The sequence below is a fragment of the Pimephales promelas genome, chromosome 6, assembly GCF_988280905.1.
Source record: "Pimephales promelas chromosome 6, fPimPro1.hap1.1, whole genome shotgun sequence".
Lineage (NCBI taxonomy): Eukaryota > Metazoa > Chordata > Actinopteri > Cypriniformes > Leuciscidae > Pimephales > Pimephales promelas.
This window is the reverse complement of record NC_142774.1, coordinates 21,253,632-21,281,130: the sequence shown is the minus strand read 5'-3', so window position 1 is coordinate 21,281,130 and position 27,499 is coordinate 21,253,632. Positions and strand designations below refer to the sequence as shown.

Here is a 27,499-nt window from a genome sequence, read left to right as displayed (position 1 = left end):
TTTTCCATCAAAATCTGTTGCTCCATCAGTTCAATAATCTTGCTTTCAAAATATATATATATTTTTTCTGCAATCATTCAATATGGGAGTGGTCTTCGGTGAATGGACAATGCCAGCAAGACCAAATCGCGATTCAGCTGTGCACAACAAATGCCGCCAGTGTGAAAGCACAATGCATGCGTGCTGCTCCCTCTCTCAATATGCACGGCTTCTGCACGGCTTCCGCTCTGTTTGCGCATCCTCTGTGAATCAGGTGTAAGAGCTGTATTTGTGATTTTTGGGTAGACTAATTCAATTAGAAAAGACACACAGAAACATAACACTTGTTGCTTTAAAATATAAAATGTGTTTTATTTCATTTTGATGTACAAATTTACATGAAAAATGCAGCATCTAAATAGTAACTTGCACAGGAAAGTGTAGATAAAGGACAAACACAAGACATGCACATCACAAAGAAAGAACAATGAGAAGAAAAAGAATGTGAACGTTCAAAGCCCTCCAGTAGTCTATAATTTATAGTATATAATATAATGTATGTCTATACATTATTATATAGACATAAGCCAACCATCCACACATCACACTCATGTATATTACACATCACATTAAAACAAGAGTGCCTATTCCAACTTAGAAATGACAGTATGACTTGCCACAATTTGACTCCAATTTGCAATGTCCTAGTTTCAATTCAACTCCTGAAAAATAAAACACACACCTGTGGTTGTTACTAAATATCATTAAGGCTGTGAATACAGCCAGGCCAAGCTTGTAGAGTATGACCCATAAGACTATTTTAAACCAATGGGGAAAAAATGTATGGACATCAGCAGAACATTGCAATTTATGACTGAATTTATGGTTCTTAATTAACTAGACATCAAAATGCATAGAAGAAATAAAGACGAGAAAAAGAGAAAACATGTTACAATACAACTTATTTTACAGTAGTCAACATTTTAAGTGGATCAAAAAAGCTAGTGTGTAATGTTGCTGTTTAAACAAACAACATCTGCAAAGTTTCAACATTTATTTGCTTTTAAAGAAATAAATTTCTAAGAACTACAGCAAACGGCCGATAAGGACTACACGACATTCCTCCAGGGTTGCTGATGTAACTAACCCCAATATTTACATAAACTCCATCTCCGAGAATACTAAATAAAGAGCGTGAGTCCATTTTATATTGCTTTGGAGAAGAGTTGTTGTGGTATAGTAGGCTGGAGTGTTGTTGCCGCAATTTTCTTGTTCATCCAGATTGCACGTCCACTTTGTTCAGCCTTCCTGGGGACGGGGGAGTTAGGGATCAATGGTTACATTTTATTTTTAACTCGGTTTTAACCTCATAATTATTACCCAAATCTCACGTGTGCTATCTGTGCAGCACATTTTACGGAGGAAAGCTTCCACAATCTTTGCGAGTTCAATGCAGGATTCGCACAACGGCTTGTCCTGAAAGATGGAGCAGTTCCAACTTTAAAAACAGAAGCTGTTGTTTATGGGCCATGACCACAGTAAGTATGATTTATTTTTCTTCGATGTGTTTTCCTGTAATAGTTTGTATTGTTAATTGTACGTTGTAGTAAGGAAGTAAAAACAAATGACATCGCTGTTTGGCTCTGCAAACCAGTTCGTTAAATGCTCATTCATACTTAACGTTATCTGACGTGACCTAACGTTACAAACTTTGTTTTTTAAATCTCAACAGCGAACTTGGAATTAGATTAACGTTAGAGCTTTTATGTATATGTTTATCTACAGGCACGCTAAACATGGTTCTGTGTTTGATTTGGCTACTGTAGTAAAGTCAATGTTTAGTGTTCATTTTAATAATTAATAGTTATTGGCCCAATTAATACACACTGGGCCAGCGAACCAATCTGAGCCCATTGCGTATTTTGAAGGAACTGGCTTCAAAGAACCCAGAAACCACCAGACCGTTTTTACAAGGAGGGACAGAGCAATGTAAAATAAAGGTAAAATATATGAAAAATAATTACATTTTTTAAAAATGAAGCATGAATACATGTTACAGTGCACCCCACAAACATAATCAAGCCTTTGAAAAAAATGTTTTTTACCACCCCTTTAAATTAAAGTTGTCCTAAGACAAGAGCAGGTATTGTTCAAAATGCATCTATAACTTTGATGAAAGGTTTTGAACCACTTCAAATGTTGACTACTGTATATTAATTCAAAATAAGTTTTACTTTAATTGTCATATTTTACAATATGGAAATAAGGTGGCTGATCATTTCCAAAATTTTTTTTTTTTACACAATAAGGCCAGTATTGATACTTGCAAGCCTATGGGAAGCATTTAATCAGCTTTACACACCATCTAGGCACAAAACAGAGGTGGTATTTTCAAAGAACAAAAAGTGCTTAAGAAAAAAGTTTGCACTGTTTTCATTAGTGTTTGTTGCTACTGTAAAACGATGTGATTGCACCTGAACTAAATGAGAGCTTCCTAATGTAGGCCATCAGTGATAAGCTCGGTGACCACACTTCAATATAACTTGCCACTGCTAATTGCTAATTGATGAGCTTAAACTACCATATTAAGACAGACTTTTTATTGCACAATTTCACTAATTGGTGAGGATTGCATAATGCAATGACAGACCAAGATGGATGCTGGAAGACACCTTAGTGACCCCAGCCTGAAGCAGCATTCCCAAGCTATGGGTTAATTTAGATAACGATATTATCATTCATCTTCGAGGGTGCTTGCGAGTCACAAAAATAAGGACCCTGCGAATGGCAATCAGCCGGTCCTTAAGAGTGGTCATGGCGAGGATGGTCAGCTGGGCTTTGTTTTCCAGGGGCAGCACAGCCAACAGCCACCAACACCATGCAGGACCACTGGGGTTCCCCTGGGAAAAACAAGACCAGAATCAAACTTAGGTACTGAATGTATTAGATTATAAATGCAAACAACAGGAATTTAAATGTGTATACACAGGTATGTTACACAACAGACAGTTTGCAAGCATTTAGATCAAATGTGAGACAGATTTGGTGCAAACATTCACCTGTGGGTCAGAGTCTTTGGCAGGTAGCTGCCCAAAGTGGCTGATAATTTGATTCTTCATATCATCTTTAAGTGAAGTGAACCAGGCCATGGCCTGATCATAGACAGAGTCATGCAATTTCAGGAGCTCTGTCAACTCCTCTCCTTCAACCTAAACACAAAAATGCATATTAGGTCAGAGTGGAAGACAGGTGATTTTTTTCTCCCTCTTTCATACACAAACATAATACAACTTTTGAATTTGGACTTTCTTGTGCTCGTACAATGCAAAAATATTTCTATACCTTCTTATCCTCCAAATATTCAATCTTGGCTGTGTGGTATCCATCTCTCTGCCCATGACTGAGCACTTTAAAACGTGCAATGCCTATCGTGTCCACCACAGAGCGCCCATCAGGAAAAAACTTGACATCTCTCACCTCCAGCATACAGCCATGGTCTGCAAACCTGCAAATCATAGACCTCACCCATTTAACTCCATGCAATGTTAAAATGTTATGCACTTTATTAACACATTAACAATTCTTAACCAAGGGCTAAAACAATGAAATTATATGAACGAAACTCTGAACATATAATTCCTATTTAGCCAAAAATCTTTTGTGCTTTGTCACATGCTCCACCCAAATGGGAGTCGGCTATTTTACTGTAGATTTAGTTGAAAGTGAATCAAGTGAACTCTTAAATACTCCTACTTCATGAGATTCATGAGATTGTCACCAAATTTTGTCAACATTACACCAAAACATTGAAGATAAATTGAAAACAGATTTTTGATATTTAGAATGGTTTGGCAGTGGCATGTCACGTGGGAATACATTTATGGTGAAAAAAGGGAGACTGTTTAGTGCTTGATTATAGAGCTCTTATCTTAGTTGATTTATTTATTTATTGTTTTGCTGTAACTGCTTTGGTAATTGCAATACGTTTTTTTGTTGTGGTTACGATTACCACCTGTGGGACTTATAACTACAAACTGAGCCTAAAAAAACTAAAAAAACACCACAAAAACAAATAAACAAACAAACAAAAAACACAATAGAGTCTTCTATGGGATTTCTGAATAACTTCAAACAGATGAGTACAAGCAGGTGAGTACTGTATGGTTCAAGCTGGATTTGACTATCCTTACTCTACCTGAATAATCATAAGGTTAAAGATGTTAGATAAAAAGCCTCAAAGTAACAATACATACTTACAAACCACACTCTGACATACCAACATAACTACACAATTATAACTGCATAATTTATTGAATTGGCTTTAAATACAGCAGAAACAAGCTGTATTTATATTCTTTATTTTCCTATATCCTATATTTTCTTTGCAGGCCAAACCCCAAAAATGGTGCCATTTAGTGAACAGGATGAAATCCTATTTTTAAAATCCAACTCACAACCCAAATAACTGCAAAATTGACATTTTAGTGGGGACATATTTGTCCATAAGATCCAATGTGTAACTTTTATGTACCTAGTGTAAAGTACAGTATTTATAAAAGGAAAAGAGATTTGTATAAAATTCCAATAAAAAAAAAAAACAATTCTGCTTAAATGTATCAAAAAAAAAGTAAAGATAAAAATGTCCTTAAGGATGCACAAGGGTTAAATATTGTATACACTTTAAAATATTGCAGATTACTTATAAAGCTCTAAATGCTGCAGCTACTCATTACTTGAGTGAGCCCCTATAGCATTATAGTTCTTCATGTCCTCTGGGGTCTCAAAATACGCAGGTGCTGTCAAAATCAATATCAAAATCAACTACAGGCAGTAGATCCTTTTCCTATTTCCTAAGACTGCATTTAAACAGTCTTTCTTGTTTTGGAGGTAGACACAAAAATATGCATTCTCAGCCATTTCTTGAAAACAGAGGCGCTCTTGCTCGTGCTTGTACTCAGAGAGGTGTGACACGTTAGCTGGTCATTTTGTGCCAGGGGAAAAAATATATAATAATTTTTCTTTTTTTAAACAGCGGTATTTGGGATTTTGTGATAAAAGTTATAACATTTTCTGGCGAATAAAGATATTTTTTACTTAAATTTGTGTCACTGTCAATAATTTTGGCCATGGCTGTATACAGATTTATTTATTACTTGCTCAAGTGCCAAAACATTTTAAATGTTTGTACTTTTCACAAAAAGAAAAGTACCATGTTTAAAAGAAAACTTTTAACACAAACAGCCGTGAAAACTCTTGCAGGTCATACGGAACTTTATGACTGTGGTGAGCAGGACGGCCGAGGGACATGACAGAAAGTCTCGTAACTCTCACGAAGGAGCGGAGGCATAAAGGGGGAGTGACGGAGTGGATGATCGAGAGAGGAACAGGCCTGCTTTTGTTTGTGTTTTATACTTTATTTTGGTAAGCCAGCAGTCATCCGCGAGGGGCTGCTGGCCGGTATTTATGTTTTATTTTGGGTAGGTAATTTGTTTATTTCATTAAAATAAAGTTTTATTTTTTATTGTGATCCGGTTCCTGCCTCCTTCTTCCCTGAACCTTGTTACAATGACCTTTAGTCATACATACAAACACGAGAAACACTCTGCCATGAATGATCCAGTTAAAAGGCTCATCAATTTGCAAATCACCATAATTTCCATGGATTTAGTATAGTAAAACAGCAAATTATATATTCATATTGAGAAAGAAAGAAAGATAGAATATTTAGAAAGAAAGATAGATAATAAAAATAGATAAATAGAAAGAAACATAGATAGATTAGTTAGAAATAAAGATAGATAGATTAGTTAGAAAGAAAGAAAGATGGATCAGTTAGAAAGAAAGAAAGATAGATTTGTAAGAAAGAAAGATTAGTTAGAAAGAAAGAAATAAAGAAAGATGGATCAGTTGGAAAGAAAGAAAGATGGATTTGTTAGAAAGATAGATTAGTTATAAAGAAAGATAGATAGATTCGTAAGAAAAAAAGAAAGAAAAAAGATTAGTTAGAAAGAAAGATGGATTTGTTAGAAAGAAAGATAGATTTGTTAGAAAGAAATATAGATTAATTATGAAGAAAGATAGATAGATTTGTAAGAAAGAAAGAAAGAGAGAAAGAAATGTTTAGTTAGAAAGAAAGAAAGACAGATGGTTTTGCTAGAAAAACAAAGATGGATTAGTTGGAAAAAAAGAAAAATGGATTTGTTAGAAAGAAAGATGGATTAGTTAGAAAGAAATATGGATTTGTTAGAAAGAAAGAAAGAAGGTTTAGTTAGAAAGAAAGAAAAATTAGTTAGAAAGAAAGAAAGATAGATAGTTTAGTTAGAAAGAAAGATTAGTTTGAAAGAAATATAGATTAGTTAGAAAGACAGCTCGATTTGTTAGAAAGAAAGATGGATCTGTTAGAAAGAAGGAAAGATGGATTGTTAGAAAGAAAGATATATAAATAGATTAGTTAGAAACAAAAAAAGATTAGTTAGAAAAATATTAGTTAGAAAGAAAGATTAGTAAGAAAGAAAGATGGTTTTGTTAGAAAGAAAGATGGATTAGTTGGAAAGAAAGAAAGATGGATTAGTAAGAAAGAAAGAAAGATGGTTTAGTTAGAAAGAAAGATTAGTTTGAAAGAAAGATGGATCTGTTAGAAAGAAAGAAAAATGGATTTATTAGAAAGAATGAAAGAAATATGGATTAGTAAGAAAGAAAGAAAGAAAGATGGTTTAGTTAGAAAGAAAGATTAGTTTGAAAAAAAAGATAGATTAGTTAGAAAGAAAGATGGATCTGTTAGAAAGAAAAATGGATCCGTTAGAAAGAAAGATGGATTTGTTAGAAAGAAAGAAAGATGGATTGGTTAGAAAGAAAGATAGATATCGATTAGTTAGAAAGATAGATAAACATGTAGATAGATAGAAAGAAACATAGATTAGTTAGAAGGAAAGAAAGATTAGTTTGAAAGAAAGATAAGTTAAAAGAAAGAACAATAAAAAAAAGATAGAAAGAAATAAAAAGATAGAAAGAAAAAAGATAGAAAGAAATAAAGAAGAAAAGAAAGATTAGTTAGAAATAAAGAAAGATTAGTTAGAAAGAAAGATGGATTTGTTAGAAAGAAAGATAGATAGATTGTTAGAAAGAAAGATTAGTTAGAAATAAATAAATAAAGGATTAGTTAGAAAGAAAGATGGGTTAGAAAGAAAGTTTAGTTAGAAAGAAAGATGGATCAGTTAGAAAGATAAATTTGTTAGAAAGAAAAATAGATTAGTTAGAAAGATAGATAGATTAGTTAGAATTAAAGAAAGATTAGTTAGAAACAAAGATTAGTTAGAAAGTAATAAAGATAGATTAGTTAGAAAGAAATAAAAATAGATTATTTAGAAAGAAAGAAAGATTAGTTGGAAAGAAAGATGGATTTGTTAGAAAGAAATAAAAGATTAGTTAGAAAGAAAGATTGATTCTTTAGAGAAGAAAGAAAGAAAGATGGATTAGTAAGAAAGATAGATAGATTATTTAGAAATAAAGAAAGATCGATTACTTAGAAAGAAATAAATATTAGTTAGAAATAAAGAAAGAAAGTATTAGTTAGAAAGAAAGATAGATAGATTAGTTAGAAAGATAGATTAGTTAAAAATAAAGAAAGATTAGTCAGAAATAAAGAAAGATTAGTTGGAATGAAAGAAAGAAAGATGGTTTTGTAAGAAAGAATATGGATTGGTTAGAAAGAAAGATGGATTTGTTAGAAATAAAGAAAAAATTAGTTACAAAGAAAGATGGATTAGTAAGAAAGATAGATAGATTATTTAGAAATAAAGAAAGATCGATTACTTAGAAAGAAATAAAGATTAGTTAGAAATAAAGAAAGTATTAAGGCCCGTACACACCGGGATGAATATCAGTGCGCGTTATTCATCAGCGTTTTTCGCTGACGATGAGCCGAGTGAACATCCAAATTCATTCCCTGACATTAGATGGCGCTTAATGTAAAACAGAAATAATAATAGAATACTATACTAGGGTGATCATATTCATGTCTCAATGTTTTATTATGACAAATAAAAAAACGAATGAAATAATGATAGAAATAATGTCTTCTGTATTAGAAAAATAAATATATAAATAATAAATAACTAAAAGAAATGCCTCCAAATGTAACAAAAAATAGCTAACACAAACTTACAAAAACGAACTAACAAAATCTATTTATATCTTTAGTTTTTATCCTCTTTATCTTGTTTTTCTTCCTCGTCCACCTTGTTTGCCCATCTATATTTTGCTGTAGAACTGATATTTCCCAGCAGTTTTTTTGAAAACCAGGACATTTTCATCACTTAAAAACAGCCAGGACAGGACGTGGAAACAGGGCATGTGTAACGCAAAGTTGAGATGTTGTCCAGAGATAAAAACATAGCACTAGTTGTCGGTTGAACAGATGCACGAGAGACGAGAGTTGTCGTATTTCCCCGCGTTTAATAAAACCACTCAAACGTTACACTCGTCCTCATACATGGGGATCAAGCGAGAAAAAAATCACAAACAAACATCTAAACAAGTTCGTCTGCCGGTTCAGTTCAGCAGACGGCTTCTTCGGTGATTCCTCTTGGTGAGCAAATGAGGATCACTGTGAGAAACGCGACTGGTGAAAGATCCTGTCGGGCGCCTCACGCCTCTAGCTGCACGCTGCCATCGGCGCTTCCGATGGAGCGGCCGGAGCTCCCACGGGCGGTTCCGGTTGTCTCCTTTGGCACGCCACCTTAGGATCAGATGTCTATCGCGGCATAAGAGGAAGAGTGGTCCTCTGGCGATGACTCGGCGGTGCTGCCCCCTTCGGGTGTGGTAGCATCAGTTGAGTCGGACCTGGAAATGGCCGCTATGCTCGAGCGGGCGGCCGCAAATGTCGGGCACGTGTGGAACCCTCCACCGGGTCCCGAACCTTCACGGCTAGATGATTGGTGTCTTGGGGCGGGCCGTGCTATTGCCCCACAGCCTGCTCCAGTCCCTTACTTTCCCGAGGTGCATGAGGAGTTGAAGTCTTGGTCGGCGCCCCTGGTGTTCAGGCAGAGGCAACCTCGCTCCTCCTTCCTCACCACTCTGGACAGCGGGGCGGCGCACGGCAGTGATGCGCGGGTCAATGTATAAACAACCCCGCAAGCGACCGACGTTTTCAACTACCCGCCCGCAACTCGGACCGCAAAAAAAAGTAAAAAAAAATATTGTACCCGACCCGCTTCCTGACCGCATTTTTTAAAAGTAGTAAATGCTCATCGGAGCGTTATTGGGCCATAGACGTGTAACAACACAGCATCGCAAGAAGACGTAGGCCTACACATAACAAAGGCAAAGCCAGCACTTTGGTCATCATCTTTCATTATTTCAGCAAATGTCTCCCACACTTTTACTCTTTCTATGTGTGTATTTGCGGAGCTTCCACTTCCCAGTCTTCACCTTTTCTCTTGCCGCCTCCATCTCTCTGCAGACTGTAGTGATCATAGACATGGCCGGTTCGTGAACGAATCGTTCTTTTGAACCGGTTCTTTTTAGTAAACCGGTCGAACCAGTACACTAAATCGAACTGAATCGTTCGAAACGTTCGCGTCTTGCATCAGTGCTGAACCACAAGTTACTAAAGTTACTCACTTTCAGACATGCCTGACAGTCGCCTACGAATCGAAATAAATCAATATCCTGAATTATATTTTACTCCAGTAACTCCAACAGTTCACTGAACCGAGACATGTTGGTGCCACTGTTGAGAGAAGTGATGAGCACGAGCAGCTGATACTGCGTATACCGAACGCACAGGGACAGCGGTTCTCGAATCACCAGTATAGAACCGAGAACTGTTTAGACTGAGCTTGTGTGTTATCTTCATGCCAGTTATTCAGCCAATAATGTGTAGGGCTGTATATTTCATCAATAATTGTGTCTAGTAGCCTACTATATTAATACAAATGTTTAATTGGCATCTTTTTTCAAACGACCCGACCGACCGCAGGCACCCGCTCATTTCGGATCAACCCGCGCATCACTGGCAAGGGAAGGGAATCCCCCCGGTGGAGCGGTCTATTGCGATGCAACTGTTTATTTATTTATTTATTTTATTTACTGTTTATTTGAATAGGGACAGATACAAAAAAACATAATTATTACATAAAGAACAATCCAATACCTGTATCATAGTGTTTATAGCCAACACAGGAAACAAAAAAAAAAAAAAAAAAAAATGACAGTGAATACAATAAAATGTCAAGAAACCAGTTAGCACCAATAAAAATGAGTAAATAAACACATTCACTCAAACTCACACAGATACACACCTCACATACACAACAATATACAATTTCATATAGCATGATCACACTGCTGCTGCTGTATGAACCAGGCTTTTGTTAGTTTTTTGATGGTGGACAGTTTAGTTAAGGTCTTTATATTCGCTGGAAGACAGTTCCACAGAACTGTGTCCGAAGACCGCTTCCACCTGGCAGGGTGCCCCTTCACTCCCCTCCTGCACCTCACGGACACGTCCAGTCAGTGCTCACCTGCCTGAGGACCGCTCTTCCTCTTATGCCGCGATAGACATCTGATCCTCAGGTGGCGCGCCAAAGGAAACAACCGGAACCGCCCGTGGGGGCTCCGGCCGCTCCACCGGAAGCGCCGATGGCAGCGTGCAGCTAGAGGCGTGAGGCGTTTCTCACGGTGATCCTCATTTGCTCACCAAGAGGAATCACCGAAGTAGCCGACTGCTGAACTGAACCGGCAGACGAACTAGATCGGACATTATCTGAAGGGACTCCCCCATTTTTCAGGGATCTCAGTCTTGAACGTAGCATCGCGAGAGTCATATTTCCTTTTGAGGCAGGACAGCGGTTGAAACAATTGAAACAATTTCAAAGGCTCCTGGGGCATATGGCAGCTGCAGCCGCAGTAACGCCGCTCGGCCTGTTACATATGAGACCGCTCCAACACTGGCTTATAACGATCGAGTCCCGAGGTGGGGGTGGCAGAGCACGTTCTGGGTCAAGGTAACCCCGCACTGTCGCCAAACCTTCCCCCCGTGGTCGGATCCTGCGTTTCTTCGGGCTGGAGTGCCCCTAGTTCAGGTTTCCAGGCATGCTGTGGTTTTCACAGATGCCTCTGCCATGGGGTGGGGGGCCACGTACAAAGGGCATGCAGTCTCGGGTCTGTGGACGGGGCCCCAGCTGGATTGGCATATCAACTGCCTAGAGTTACAAGCACGAACTGGTCCGTACGGACAGCACTGCGACCGTTGCGTACATCAACCGCCAAGGTGGTCTACGCTCCCACCGCTTGTCGCGACTCGTCTTCCACCTCCTCCTGTGGAGTCAGAAGCATCTGAAGTCGCTTTGTGCCACATGGTGCAGGGGAGCTCAACCACGTGGTAGATGAGCTTTCACGTTTTTTTCACCAGGAGAATGGCGACTCCACCCCCAGACGGTTCAGCTGATCTGGAGTGTTTTCGGACTCGCACAGGTAGACCTGTTTGCTTCTCCGGACACGACCCACAGCCAGTGGTTTTACTCCCTGTCCGATGGGACCCTCGGCACGGACGCCCTGGCTCACTGCTGGCCCCGGGACCAGCGCAAGTATGCGTTTCCCCCAGTGAGCCTTCTTGCACAGACTCTGTGCAAGGTCAGGGAGGACTAGGAGGAGGTCCTGTTAGTGACACCGTATTGGCCCACCAGGACTTGGTTCACGGAACTCATACTCCTCGCGACAGCCCCTCCTTGGCCAAATTCCTCTGAGGAAGGACCTTCTTTCTCAGAGACAGGGCACTCTATGGCACCTGCGTCCAGACCTCTGGAAACTCCATGTCTGGTCCCTGGACGGGACTAGGGATGGGTACCGAAACCCGGTATTAAACGGGCCCCGGTGCTGAATTTTGAAAGACCGCTGTATCGATAAGCTCGGACGTTATCGGTTCTGCTGTCGGTACTGGAGAAATTATTTATCATTCCTATAAAGACGTTATCTTGAACATGTTTATATCGCCAGCCTTTTCTATATATAAACTATATTTTAATTAAACCATTTGTCTGTGATGCAAATTTGAAATTCGCAGGTCAGCAGAGAGAGAGAAAGAGAGAGAGAAGAGAGAGAGAGCGATCTCTCACGCAAAGCCACAGCACGCGGAACATGACAGCCCTGCTTAATGAGTGACAATGAGGACAGAACTAAACATTCAACGTGGTTACACTTTAGATGTGGGATATTATTCTAATATATTTTGTATTTCGGCTTCCAAAGATTATAAAAAGAAGATATTTGAGATAAAACCGTTAAAAAACAACACGCATGATCTGTCCAGCTTAACTTCCTTAACTTCACAGCACTGCGGATCGCTGTCAGTTCTTCCTAAAACCCAAACGACAAGAAAAGTAGCCTATACTTTGGGCTTTGTGTGTCCTCCTTAACTATCAAATATACATACAAATGTCAAAATGACCAGCTCTGAGATTCGCTTAAACACAGTTTATTCACTTAAACACAATTATGTCTTAAATGGACGTAAATAATAGGGAGAAATTGATGGCACTTCAGTTACCGGTTACCGATTAGATTTGCTCTCGGTCTTAAAGGGGCAGCAGTCTAATAGCCTAAACCTGCTGACGATTCAGCCATTAATGCAAATCAAACAACAAAAGGCAGAGAAAATCACTCACAGCTTTTGAATAAGTAACTTAATTTAATAAGCATTAATCTATCTATGATAAACTATACAGTGCTATTTTATATTTGATTACTAAATTAGGTTTCTTTTCAGACAGAAACAATTACCTGAAAAGATATGTTAGTACACCTTCCTGAAATTAAAGCACTTTTGTATATAATTTGTATCTTTGATTGATTTTATTCTTGTGTTTGTACTTGTTTTTTTTTCTTATGTGTCCTTTTTGTATATAAAACAAAAAAGCCTGCACATTGCTGCATAACAAAAATATATTTTTCTTCGTTTTGCTTTTTCTATTTTACATTTCAAAATATAGAGTTTAATTATGTTCTTAATTCTTAAAAAAAAAAAAAAACACCAAAAAGAACCGATAAGAATACCGTTAAAGTACCGGATCGATAAGCGGTATCGGTAAGAGTAGTAATACCGATAAAACCTTAACGATACCCATCCCTAGACGGGACGCAGAGGTTCTAGGTGATCTATGAGGTGCCTCTAGGTGCCCGCCAGGAGGACTATGAAGGTAAAACAGTAGCAATACTCGAGAGCACGTAGATGTGAATTTGAGAACTTGTACAATAAATATTCGTACTTGCATGTGAACATTTACCCTCACAGCTCCGATGTGAAAACCTGTAAAATAAAAATCTAAAGTTGAATGCTGAGATTTGCACTCACAGACAATAGTCACAAACCTGTATTCTGAATCTAAAGCTGCAGACAAGCAGTCACAAATGTGTAAAATATATTTGCACTTCTTCTAACATTCAAATTCGCAAATTCAAAAGTACAACCTCAAATCTGTCACTGCAAGTTCAAATTTCGCGCATTGACTTTTGCTACTCTTTTCACGATATATGAGGTGCAAAACTGATTTGTGCACTTGTAGCTTAGGGGCGGCGAGAGGGGGGGGGGGGGGGGCGGTGTTCAAATGAGCCGTGTTATTGGTTGGCGCCAAGCCAATGAAATGGGACTTCTATTGTACACGATGATGTCACGAAACCCGCCTCCTCGTGGATGTTCTGAAACGCTAACATTAATGCATTAGACTGATATTAACACATTCCAAAAAGTATTTTCAAGATGTTTGGCGGGTTAAACTTTCTCTTGAAATGTGACTTAGAAATTATCTGAGTTTCACAAACAGGTTTTGCATTATTGGAAGATGGTATTTACCCATAACTTTAACTTTTATTTTAACCATAACTTTTTATAAACAGTGAAATCTTACAGCTGCAAGATCTAAAAAACAAAAACAAATTTAATAATGTTCTCTTAAAGAATATAGGACAATCTGTAAAGCTATCCCAGTGAATTTGATACAGCAGATAAAAAACACAATTATTTTTTCTAATGTCCAAATCAAGCTTCCAAACTTAACGATAGGAGAATTAAACATGACGGACAAAAATGTGATAACAAATATTTAAATAAAGCTTTCAAAGGTTATATACATCATGATTATGATAGGAAGATAATCCAACAATTACAGAAAAACATTGGAAATTTATAAAATGGCCAATTGCACCCAAAGTAAAAAATGCAATTTAAAATTCTTAACAACTACTATCCATCTGCGGAGACACTGAGGGGTAGATTTGGTTTTGAAGTTGACCTTTTGTCATGAAAACCCAGAACGAACGAAACATTTATTCTTCCTTTGCTCAGTTAGCAGGAAGTTCTGGCAAGAGGTCCACAGTTGGTTGAAAAATAAAATTAGTGAACTTGAACAATTTACAATCGAAGATATTCTTATTTATAACTCTAAAATAACGAGGGACATTTCAATTTTGATTAACCTTATCATCATTGTGGGTAAATAACACATTCACAAAAATAAATGGAAAAAAACGATTGCCAAATGTAAACTGTTTTAAAAAAAGAATTTTTGATCCTGTAACACATTATTTATTTGAAAACTATGCCTTATTTTATGTATTATTTTTTGTTTATCTATTTTTTCATTGTCAATCTGCTTTTTGTTGATGCCTGGCCTGTTTTTTTTTTTTTTTTTGCTGTTGTCTCCAGAGAGTTTGTAATAATAAACATGTAATCACAAAACAAAGACTGATATTAAATGAAATAAATGATATTATCAAACTTAGTAAACCACCATACTAATAATGCATACTACAGAAAAGCAGATGAACACAGAATATGACGAAAGAAAGCAAATTTGTGTTCAGTGCAAATAAACCAGCTGCCTGTGTTTTATTAATAATGTATAATGAATTATGTGAATTGTTTTTTATTTTATTTTTATAACTGTTGGTCCATTAAGCCTCATTAAGCGTTTTCTTGGTTTTCGAGTTGCGTTCATATTCTGCTCATCTGTTATTCTGTATGCTTTATTTATGGTGTTTCCTGAGTTTGGTGTATTAATACCACTGTCTTAATCTAACATGTTGCGTTCATATTTTGTGTTCATCTGCTTTTCTGTAGTATGCATTATTAGTATGGTGGTTTACTAAGTGTGATAATATCATTTATTTCTTTTAATATCAGTCTAATGCATTAATGTTAGCGTTTCAGAACATCCACGAGGAGGCGGGTTTCGTGACATCTTCGTGTACAATAGAAGTCCCATTTCATTGGCTAGGTGGCAGACCAATAACACGGCTCGTTTGAACACCCCGCTTCCGCCCCCCTCTCTCTCTCGCCGCCCCTAAGCTACAAGTGCACAAATCAGTTTTGCACCTCATATATCGTGAAAAGAGTAGCAAAAGTCAATGCGCGAAATTTGAACTTGCAGTGACAGATTTGAGAAGTTACAAGTGCCAATTTGAGGTTGTAATTTTGAATTTGCGAATTTGAATGTTAGAAGAAGTGCAAATATATTTTCCACATTTGTGACTGCTTGTCTGCAGCTTCAGATTCAGAATAGAGGTTTGTGACTGTTGTCTGTGAGTGCAAATCTCAGCGTTCAACTTCAGATTTTTATTTTACAGGTTTTCACATCGGAGCTGTGAGTGTAAATGTTCACATACAAGTACAAATATTTATTGTACAAGTTCTCAAATTCACATCTACGTGCTCTCAAATATTGCTACTGTTTTACCTTCATTTTACCTTGCCTGATCAGAGTCGTGCTTTCCTTCCTACAAGATGGGTTGGAGCGTAGGCTGTCCCCTTCCACCCTCAAAGTGTATGTTGCCGCAATAGCCGCACATCACGATGTAGTAGAAGGTAAGTCCGTGGGGAAGCACGACCTGATCATCAGATTCCTTAAAGGGGACATATCATACAAAATCCACTTTTTTAGCCCTTAAATGCATTTTGTTGTATATTTGGAGAGTTTATAAGTACAGAAAAGATGAAATTATTCTCTTCAGGTGCTTCGTTTATATCTTTATATTCTGTTTTGGTCATATTTTTTAACCTGTTCAGATTTTTCTGTCTTCTATGACGTTTTTTGAGCAAGTGCGTCACCGTATTTGCAGCGGCACTGCCAAATAAGGACATTGACTACTGGTCCAACACTTCGAGCAATCCACCATTATTATTTCTCGTTCCGATTTTGTAGTCTTAGCTCAATGATGCAGAAGTTACGAGAGGGCAAGTCAAAATGTTCGGTTGTTGGATGTACGTTAGTGACCTGAAGCACTTCAAGGATTCCCACTTCAACAACCTCCGCCAGTATAAAGAAGGGTTTGCCGATTGACTTCGTCTGAATGAGAGGTAAATTCCTTCTATCTTTGGAGACGACGAACAGAGCATTTCGATAAGCTGTAAATATCGTTAAATAAAGTACTTTACTTTCTTAAAACACATGGTGGTCATGGTTTAGCAATACCTTTGTCTTTCTCTGTTTTGGTTTTGAAGTAACGTTACACGTCTGCAGTATTATTGTTCTTGAGTTTCATCAATGGTCATTTAGCTGCGTTGTTTTCTGATGCTTTTATTTTTTTATTTTTTTTTTAGTTTGTAAAGTTTTTTATTGAGCATATATACATTATACAGTCTTCGATCAACAATACAGGAGAGGCTCAAATATTTTTATATAACTGTACATATAGACAAAAACAAAAACAGACAAAGCAGAAGTAGAATAAAGTTTGGTAGCAGAAAGTACAATAATAATTTATATAAATAAAGTAAAAGGAAATACATATTTATACAGATACTGATTGTAAGAAATCTGTAAAGGGTTGCCAGATCTTATAAAAACCTGAGAGATTGTCCTTCAACAAATATCTAATTTTTTCCAAATGTAGAGTATTGGACATGTCCCGAAGCCACATTTTGTCCGTGGGTATTTCTGGCCCTTTCCATGACATCAGGAGTAACTTTTTAGCAGTAATAAGAGAGTAGGAAATGAACTGCTGCTGGGGTGAAGTCAAATTTCTAAAGAACTGTGATGTGCCAAGGATAATCAACAATGGTTCCGGTAATAATGTAATCTTAAAAATTCTTGACAATACCTTAAATACATCAGACCAGTAGGTGGCAACTTTAGGACAAGAAAAAAAAGCATGAAAAAGTGTTGCATTGAGGGACTGACATTTATCACAGTTTGATAAAGCATTCGGGAAAATGTTGTGGATCTTTACTTTTGAGAAGTGAAGCCTATGTATTATTTTGAACTGTATAAGACAATGTCTCGTATTATTAGAGCAGGAGTGAATGTATTTCAGAGATTCTTCCCAGATGTCATCAGGGATATGGATACCCATGTCCTTCTCCCAGCTATCTTTATATTTGTTGGACGAGGGGGAAGACATTGTTTGTAGTTTGTTATATATAATAGAGATAAATTTATCTTTATATGGGTGTATAGTGAAACATTCATCTAGCATAGATTGTGGTTGTGTCTCGAAACCTGGCATGAGTTTTCGGATATAATCTCTGACTTGTAGGTATCTAAAGAAATTATTGCTATTTAGTTTAAACTTTGTCTGCAATTGTGCAAAGGAAGCAAATTTACCTTCAGTATATAGATCACGAATAGAACATAATCCTAATTTTCTCCATTCAGAAAATGTCAGATCTAAATTGGAAGGGGCAAAGGATGGATTTTTTGCAATTGGTAAAGAAAGAGGCAATGTCTTATGGGCAAAATGCGACTTGATTTGCTTCCATATACGAAATAAATTATGTATGATTGGGTTTTGAACGTCTTTTGATTTGTCAAGCGCCATTGGTGAGAGAATTAGGGCTGCAGGTAAATATGGATCACACTCTTCCATTTCAATAGCTAACCAAGTGGGGAGTGTGTTATAAGTGGTGTTGAAGGAGTTTATACTTTTAAAAGTGCATACCCAGTAATACATCATGAAATTTGGGAGGGATAGACCTCCGTTCATTTTAGATTTGGTTAAATGTTTTTTGTTAATTCTTGGAGTTCTGTAATCCCACAGAAAGGGTTGAATAATTGAATCAATTTTCTTGAAGAAGGATTTTGTTAAGAAAACAGGAATATTTTGAAACAAGTATAGAATTTGTGGTAGAAAGATCATCTTGATGGCATTTATCTTCCCGAGTAGTGATATTGGCAAGGTTTTCCAAAACTTAATTTTGTTTTTAAGTTGTTCCAATAAAGGCGGAAAGTTAGATTGCATGAGAGAGGAAAATTTCTTTGTAACCTCTATGCCTAAGTATGCAAATTTATCAGTCGTAACCTTAAAGGGGAAACTAACTAACGTTGTTTGAGGGATGTCATGAACAGGCATTAGTAAACTCTTGGTCCAATTTATCCGGTATCCTGAAAATTTCCCGAATATTTCTATTTTTTTAAGAATGGATGGAATAGAGAGGGGAAGTTTGGTCACATATAACAGAATATCATCAGCATATAGCGAAATTGTATTTATTGTGGTCTTAGTCTGATAACCATATATTTGGGGGTCTAAACGGATACTTTGTGCAAGTGGTTCAATAGCAAGAGCAAAAATTTATGCCGACAGAGGGCATCCTTGCCGTGTTCCTCTAAACAGATTAAATGAGGAAGACTTATTGCAGTTTGTATAAATTTGTGCTTTAGGGTTTGTATATAAGAGTCTTATCCATTTAATGAAACTCATACCTAAATTAAATCGTTTAAGTACTTCGAACAGATATTCCCACTCTATCTGGTCAAACGCTTTTTCTGCATCGAGGGTCAATATGGCTAGGTCTTTGTGAATTTTTCTGTCAGTATATAGAATATCAAACAGTCGTCGTAAATTAGAAGTCGAGGACCTATTTGATATAAAGCCAGTTTGATCGTTGTGAACTATTTTATTCATTAGAGGAGTTAATCTATTGGCCAGGATTTTTGCATATATTTTATAATCTATGTTTAATAGGGAAATTGGATGAGCCAACATTTAGCTCGTCTTTACCTTTTTTATGAATAACCGTGATTATTGCCTGGTGGTAGGGTGCCATCTAATTGGGCCTGGTTGTACATTCTATGGAGAAATGGTGTGAGAATATTACCGAATTTTTTATAGAGTTCAACCGGTATGCCATCGGGGCCTGGGGATTTTCCGCTTTTAAGGGAGGCTATTGCCTTTTGTATTTCTGTGTGGTGAATATCTGTATTAAGTCTTTCCGAGTCTTCAGGTGAGATTTGTGATAAGTTACATTCGTCTAGGAATGTATTAATGGTATTAGGGTCACTATTACATTTTGAGGTGTACAAGTCTGAATAAAACTGTAAAAAACGCGCATTTATCTTTTTTGGGTTAAGTAATATATGTCCCTTGTCATCTCTAATCCTGTGAATAGTTCGATCGGCTTCTATTTTTTTAAGTTGACGAGCTAGCAATTTGTGAGGTTTCTCTCCAAATTCAAAGTGTTTTTGTTTATTGAATAAGAAAGCTGAAGTAATTTTTTTAGAGAGAAGTTGATTGAGTTGATATTTCAGATGAGTTATTTCTCTATGTAAGTCGGGGGCGGGATTTAAAGCATTCTGTCTATCTAGTTGTTGTATCTGTTCTTCAAGATGTTTACATTGAATTACTTCTTTTTTCTTTTTGGCAGCTTCATATGAGATTACACAACCTCTCAGATAGGCTTTGAAAGCCTCCCATAAAGTGCATGATGTGACCTCTGGGGTATCATTGGTTTCAAAATATAATTTTATTTGAGCTTCAATGAATTCACAAAACTCCTTGTCTGTCAATAAATAAGGGTTTAATCTCCAAGATCTACTGGGTGGCTCCATACCTTCCAAATATAAATTGAATGTTAATGGGCGGTGGTCTGAGATTGATATGGTGTGATATTTCACATCAGTTGTGAATGGAACTAGCCGGGCATCAGTTAGAAAGTAATCAATTCTACTATAAGAGTTGTGGACTGCCGAAAAAAAGGAATAATCCCTGCCAGATGGGTTGTTAAAACGCCATAAATCTATTCAATTCATACTTTTAAGGAGTGAATTTAAAAGAACACATGAATTATTTTTGGGTATTTTACGGGGTGATGATCGATCAAGAAATGGGTCTAAAGGCCTGTACACACCGGGACGAATTTTAGCGCGCGTTATTCGTCAGCGTTTTTCAACGCGTTTTTTGTGTTCACACCCAAGCGTTTTTCGCCGACGATGAGTCGAGTGAACATGCAAATTCATTCCCTGACATTAGATGGCGCTTAATGTAAAACAGAAATAATAATAGAATACTATACTAGGGTGATCATATTCATGTCTCAATGTTTTATTATGACAGATAGAAAAAAACGAATGAAATAATGTCTTCTGTATTAGAAAAATATATAAATAATAAATAACTAAAAGAAATGCCTCCAAATGTAACAAAAAATAGCTCTCACAAACTAACAAAAACGAACTAACAAAATCTATTTATATCTTTAGTTTTCATTCTCTTTATCTTGTTTTTCTTCCTCGTCCACCTTGTTTGCCCATCTATATTTTGCTGTAGAACTGATCTTTCCCAGCAGTTTTTTTGAGAACCAGGACATTTTCATCACTTAAAAAAAGCCAGGACAGAATGTGGAAACAGGACATGTGTAACGCAAAGTTGAGATGTTGCCCAGAGATAAAAACATAGCCGTTGTCGAATGAACAGATGCACGAGAGACAAGAGTTGTCGTATTTCCCCGCGTTTAATAAAACCACTCAAACGTCACACTCGTCCTCCTCATACATCGGGATCGAGCGAGAAAAAAAACACAAACAAACATCTGGTCACAATAGAAAAATAAAATAAAAGAATACAAAGAGTCGGCAGAGCGGTTCTCCTCTCCTCACTTGTCAAAATCTAACTGACATTACGCACACTATGCGCAGTTCCCATCTCAACTCAGATTTCTATAAAGGACAAAGTGACCGTTTTACACATGTCCCGGGAAAACAGGACTGTTGGTCACCCTATACTATACTATTATTACAGAAATACTAATATAAATATTATCTTATAGCTCTTTATCCTCCGAGACCAGCAGCTCAACATTCATCTTGCCCATAGGTATCTTGTCTCTTCTTCGCCGTATGTGTGCTCGGCAAGACCTTTTTGTGTTTGAGCGCCCTCAAGTTGTGTTTTACTGTAACTTCAGAAGTACCAGACACGTGAGCAAACCCGCCAATCTCGTTGGTCGGATAGGTTTTGACGCGGCGCGTCAAACCAAAAAAACGAACCCGAGGCGTTTTTTTAAAAATGACGCTTTTACGCGTGGCGTTTTTCGCGTCGGTGTGAACACTCACATTGGCGCCTATTTTTTAGTCACGAGGCGTTAAACGTCGACGAATAACGCGCGCGAAATTCGTCCCGGTGTGAACAGGCCTTGAAGGTGTGTTAAAATCTCCTCCTATTATTAACATAGTCTGTGACAGATTGGGGAGTAAACTGAAGACTTTCTTAAAAAATGCAGGGTCATCCAAATTGGGAGCGTATATATTGACGAGAACTAGAGATGTGTTGTATATCTCTCCAGAGACAATGATATAGCGACCATCTTTATCGGCTATGGTGGAATTATGGATAAAGGGGACTCGTTTCTTTATTATAATGGCTGCGCCTCTTGCTTTTGTGGAGAAGGACGTGTGGTATACCTCTTTTACCCATTTAGCTTTCAATCTGTTATGAAAATTGTTTTTTAAATGTGTCTCTTGTAAGAAGGATATGTCTGAGTGTAGTGACTTTAAATGATTCAAAACTTTACCTCTCTTCACCGGGTTGTTTGCACCCCGTATATTCCAACTTGTAAATGTCAGTCCCTTTTTAACATTCAGTACATCCGTCATATGTAACAGGAAGGAAAATAGGCATATGAGTGAAATAATAAATCAAGTATCTATATGCATTATAGTGAAAGAAACCATCTTCTATTGCTGCACAAAATTTGTAATTCTTGTGTTTGTACTTACAAACACACACATATTGAACAACAAATAAATGAACAACATGAACTTAAATACCTTAAAGGGTTAGTTCACCCAAAAATGAAAATTAAGTCATTAATTACTCACCCCCATGCTGTACCAACCCCGTAAGACCTTCTTTCGTCTTCGGAACACAAATAAAGATATTTTTGATTAAATTTGAGAGCTGTATAACTACCACATTGGCTCCTAAAGGACTGCCTCTTGACGGCCCAGAAAGTCAATGAAGAAAATGTTTAAATATCCCAAGTGACTACCGTGGCTCAACTATATGTTTATCAAGCGACGCGAATACTTTTTGTGCGAAAAAACAAACAAAAATAACGAGTTTATTCGACTATTTCTTTTCTTCCTTGTAGGCCAGAACGAGACTTCCTTAGATTTCCACGACGCATGCGCGAGAATTGCGATCTGAAGTGGTGTAAGCTGATGTGAGCAGATCGCAAATCTCGCGCATGCGTCGTGGAAATCTAAGGAAGTCTCGTTCTGGCCTACAAGGAAGAAAAGAAATAGTCGAATAAACTCGTTATTTTTGTTTGTTTTTTCGCACAAAAAGTATTCGCGTCGCTTGATAAACATATAGTTGAGCCACGGTAGTCACTTGGGATATTTAAACATTTTCTTCATTGACTTTCTGGGCCGTCAAGAGGCAGTCCTTTAGGAGCCAATGTGGTAGTTATACAGCTCTCAAATTTAATCAAAAATATCTTCATTTGTGTTCCGAAGACGAACGAAGGTCTTACGGGGTTGGTACAGCATGGGGGTGAGTAATTAATGACTTAATTTTCATTTTTGGGTGAACTAACCCTTTAAGGCCTGTTCACACCGGGACGAATTTCGCGCGCGTTATTCGTCGACGTTTAACGCCTCGTGACTAAACAATGGGCGCCAATGTGAGTGTTCACACCGACGCGAAAAACGCCACGCGTAAAAGCGTCATTTTTAAAAAAAACGCCTCGGGTTCGTTTTTTTGGTTTGACGCGCCGCGTCAAAACCTATCCGACCAACGAGATTGGCGGGTTTGCTCACGTGTCTGGTACTTCTGGAGTTACAGTAAAACACAACTTGGGGGCGCGCGAACACAAAACGGTCTTGCCGAGCACACATACGGCGAAGAAGAGATAAGATACCTATGGGCAAGATGAATGTTGCGCTGCTGGTCTCGGAGCATAAAGAGCTGTATGATAATATTTATATTAGTATTTCTGTAATAATAGTATAGTATAGGGTGACTAATAGTCCTGTTTTTTCCCAGGACATGTGTAAAACGGTCACTTTGTGCTTTATAGAAATCTGAGTTGAGATGAGAACTGCGCATATGTGCGTGTGTCAGTTAGATTTTTGACAAGTGAGGAGAGGAGATAGATAACCTCTGCCGACTCTTTGTATTCTTTCTTTTATTTTATTTTTCTATTGTGACCAGATGTTTGTTTGTGTTTTTTTTTCTCGCTCGATCCCCGTGTATGAGGAGGACAAGTGTAACGTTTGAGTGGTTTTATTAAACGTGGGGAAATACGACAACTCTCGTCTCTCGTGCATCTGTTCATCCGACAACTGGTATGTTTTTATCTCTGGGCAACATCTCCACTTTGCGTTACACATGTCCTGTTTCCACGTCCTGTCCTGACTGTTTTTAAGTGATGAAAATGTCCTGGTTTAAAAAAAAAACTGCTGGGAAAGATCAGTTCAACAGCAAAATATAGATGGGCAAAAAAGGTGGACGAGGAAGAAAAACAAGATAAAGAGGATGAAAACTAAAGATATTTATATTTATAAATAGATTTTGTTAGTTCGTTTTTGTAAGTTTGTGAGAGCTATTTTTTGTTACATTTGGAGGCATTTCTTTTAGTTATTTATTATTTATATATTTATTTTTCTAATACAGAAGACATTATTTCTATCATTATTTCATTCGTTTTTTTCTATCTGTCATAATAAAACATTACATTGAGACATGAATATGATCACCCTAGTATAGTATTCTATTATTATTTCTGTTTTACATTAAGCGCCATCTAATGTCAGGGAATGAATTTGCATGTTCACTCAGCTCATCGTCAGCGAAAAACGCTTGGGTGTGAACACAAAAAACGCGTTGAAAAACGCTGACGAATAACGCGCGCTGATATTCGTCCCGGTGTGTATGGGCCATTAGGCTAATAAAGTAGCCGCAGGAAAACAGTTAACGGGGAAAGAAATAAAAATAAATAAAAATAAAAGTATATAAAAAAAAAAAACGAAGCTTCCCTATATGAGTAACTAACTTATAAAGGCTGTTACTCCTTTTGGGGGAAGCCCCTCAAGCCTAACTATGAAGCCATGGCCATTTGTAACACAGAACAAAATGTTTGAAGGTTATATTTGAAAATAAAAAAAAGAGAAAATAAATAAAACCTGTATAGTAATCGTATGTTGTAGAGGATTTGTAAACTTAACAATATATTCTTATATATTAATCTTACTGGATACCACTTGAACCGAGTAGGTACTCCATAGAGGGAAAAGAAAATTTTAACTTTAATAAACGTTCGTAGCTTATTGACGATATAAAAGTCTCTCTCCACTTGTCTTCCTTGTCATGTTATCTTACCACAATTTGTAAGGATCCCTGTTGGAGTAGGGTACATGATGTATTATCGGACTTTTAACTTTTATTTTATTTATTTATTTTTTTTATTTAACCTTTATTTAACCAGGTGAGCACATTGAGAACACATTCTCATTTACAATGGCGACCTGGCCAAAAAAGCGTCGAGGTACAAAAAACATAAGTTACACATAAAATTACAAGACAAAGTAGTACATAATTAACATAGAAGATTAATACAGATCCGTAGATCAAGTGCACAGATCAGGTTAGCATGTACAATGGTCTGACAGTAAATTTGCTAACAATGATTTAAAAGTGATTAGTGGGACAGTGGATTCAAGTTTCAAAGATTTTTGAAGTGTATTCCAATCATTAGCAGCAGAGAACTGGAAGGAGAGGCGTCCAAACGAAGTACGAGCTTTAGTAGCCACCAGAGTGATATACCTGCTAGAACGAAGGTTCATAGTGGGGATCGCTCTCGAAATTAATGCTTGTAGATCGGGTGGGGTTTTACACAGTAAGCATTTATAGATAAAAAGATACCAATGTTTTTGACGCCGGGTATGTAATGAAGGCCAGCCGATTAAACTGTAAAGGTTGCAATGGTGAGTGTTATATGGAGCATTGGTGACAAAACGGATGACACTATGGTATACAACATCCAGTTTCCTAAGGAGAGAATTTGAAGCGATTCTGTAAATAATATCACCGAAATCAATAATTGGAAGAATAGTCATTTTCACAAAGGCAAGTTTGGCTGGGAAAGTAAAGGAGGCTTTATTACGAAATAAAAATCCAATCCTAGATTTGATTTTAGCTTGAAGCTGATTGATGTGGGTCTGGAAGGAGAGTGAAGAGTCTAACCAGACCCCTAGGTATTTATAGGTATCTACCCACTCTATTGCAAACCCGTCTAGAGTTATGATACTTTTTGAACAATCAAGTACAGTGTGAGATCGATCAAAAAGCATAACTTTTGTTTTGCTAGAATTTAAAAGCAGTTGAAGGGAACAGAAAGAGTGTTGTATATTATTAAAGCTTTCTTGGAGGTTGTTTAACACAGTGTCCAACACCGGGCCAACTGTATAAAGGATGGTATCGTCTGCATAGAGGTGAATCATCGAGTCTCCTGCAGCAAGAGCAACGTCATTGATATATATAGAAAATAAAGTCGGCCCGAGGATTGAACCCTGAGGCACCCCCATGGAGACAACAAGAGGACTGGAGAGTAGTCCCTCTGACCTAACTTCCTCCGGTTGATCCCTGTGTTGTTGCCGTGAGACGTTCAGCATACTCCTCGGCTTTCTGCGGGTCTGTAAAGGATGACTGGGAGCCGTTGTGAGTCACAAGGAGTCTCGCTGGGTAAAGCAAGCCATATTTGACACCTTGTTGATTGCGCAGTAGTTGCCTGGCTCTGTTGAATTGCGCTCTTCGCTTTGCCACTGAAGGAGGGTAATTGGGGAAGATGCTTATGGCTTTACCTTGATATTGGAGGTTTCTCATAGCGGCAGCTTTACGGAGGATGTCTTCCAGGACGTGGTAGTAATGGAGGCGTATTACGAATGGGCGCGGTGGGTCAGAGGGGTTCGAGCGTTGTCGAAGGGTTCTGTGGGCTCTGTGAATGAGCGGGGCCTCGTCCAACGATAGTGGGTCTTTCAACAAGTTGGCAATGAAGTCCCTCGGTTTTGTTGTTTCAGAGCCCTCTCGTACACCCGTAATTCTGATGTTGTTTCTACGAGACCTTCCTTCTAAATCTTCATTCTTCTGTTTAAGACTGACAACTTTTGCACTGAGATTAGCCACTTGTTGTTCAAGTTGGTTAATGCTATCAGAGTGTGTAGTGGTGGCCTCTTCTATGTCAGTGAGTTTAGCTTGTTGCATCTGAGATTTCGCTTCAAGATTAGCAATAGACACCTGAGCGACGTTGTTAGCCGTAACAATCTCCTCTCTCAAGTCGTTATACACACGTTCAATGCGTTTGTCCAAATTCTCACAGATGTCGTCCTTTATATTGGTCATTTCACCTCTGAGTGCTGTAATGGCAGCGAGTAGCGCTCGGTTAGATGGATCATCTTCATCACCGCTGGAGTCTGTGTAACGTTACCAGGCAAGGCCGGGGGTTGGCTGAGGCCTGGTTGAATCGATTTCTGTTTCTTGGTTTTTTGTTTGCTCATGTTGAAATATCCAGTCGGGCTTGAAGTCTTATTATTTTAAAAGTAAATGCGTTCTGAAAGCATGAAATCTACATAGTTTTTGGCTCTTGAAAGTAGTTTTTAATGGATTTGGCTTACGGAGCTCTTAAAGACGCGTCCTACTCCGTCATTGCTCAGTGGCGCCCCCCCTTCTGATGCTTTTCTAAACGTATCATATTGTCAATACAGATTTTTTTGTGGTAAGATTAGACCGTAGTAATTTTCTTGTCAGTGTGCTTGTTTTAACAAGAGAAATAGTCGACTTTCACTAATAACACAAAACAGTTAACTCATACCAATACATCCATATGGTTCGGCAAGTTCATATGCAGGTTCGTCTTCTTTATCAACTCGCTCACTCTGGCTCGAATATGTAAGGCTTGATGGACAAGTCTTCTGTTGTTGACATCTTATTACCGTGTGAATAAAAATGTTCTTTGAAGGTATCGTATATAATCGTATATCTCTAATCAAACTACAATAATGGCCGAACGTGGGGAGTTGAACTGACCGTGAACTCATTAACCTGGAGAGCGGGAGGGGTATGACGCATCTCCTTTTTATTTAAAGGGGCCGCGTTTGAAACGGGTCGCTCAAAGACGCACATCATAAAAGGGGTAGAAAAGGGGCCTGTGGAGCTATAATAATGAGGAATTCAGACCCAAGCATTGCAGTTATGTTTTATATAATGAATGATTTAAAAGCATGATATGTACCCTTTAAGGGTGCTAGGAGGTTAA

The 27,499-nt window shown here is 37.6% G+C and overlaps 1 protein-coding gene across 1 annotated transcript in view; it reads right to left on the bottom strand.

Moving 5' to 3' along the window:
* Nucleotides 1-323: 323 nt before the first annotated feature.
* Nucleotides 324-27,499, bottom strand: part of lonrf2 (LON peptidase N-terminal domain and ring finger 2) — a 208,105-nt gene continuing 180,929 nt past the window's right edge. Inside the window, exons 10-12 of the mRNA XM_089132253.1 lie at nucleotides 3,322-3,484; nucleotides 3,039-3,188; nucleotides 324-2,879 (exon numbers count right to left, since the gene is read on the bottom strand). Of these exons, the coding sequence (XP_088988379.1) occupies nucleotides 2,718-2,879; nucleotides 3,039-3,188; nucleotides 3,322-3,484 (475 nt within the window). The 3' untranslated portion in view covers nucleotides 324-2,717. The remainder of the gene's footprint in view (nucleotides 2,880-3,038; nucleotides 3,189-3,321; nucleotides 3,485-27,499) is intronic.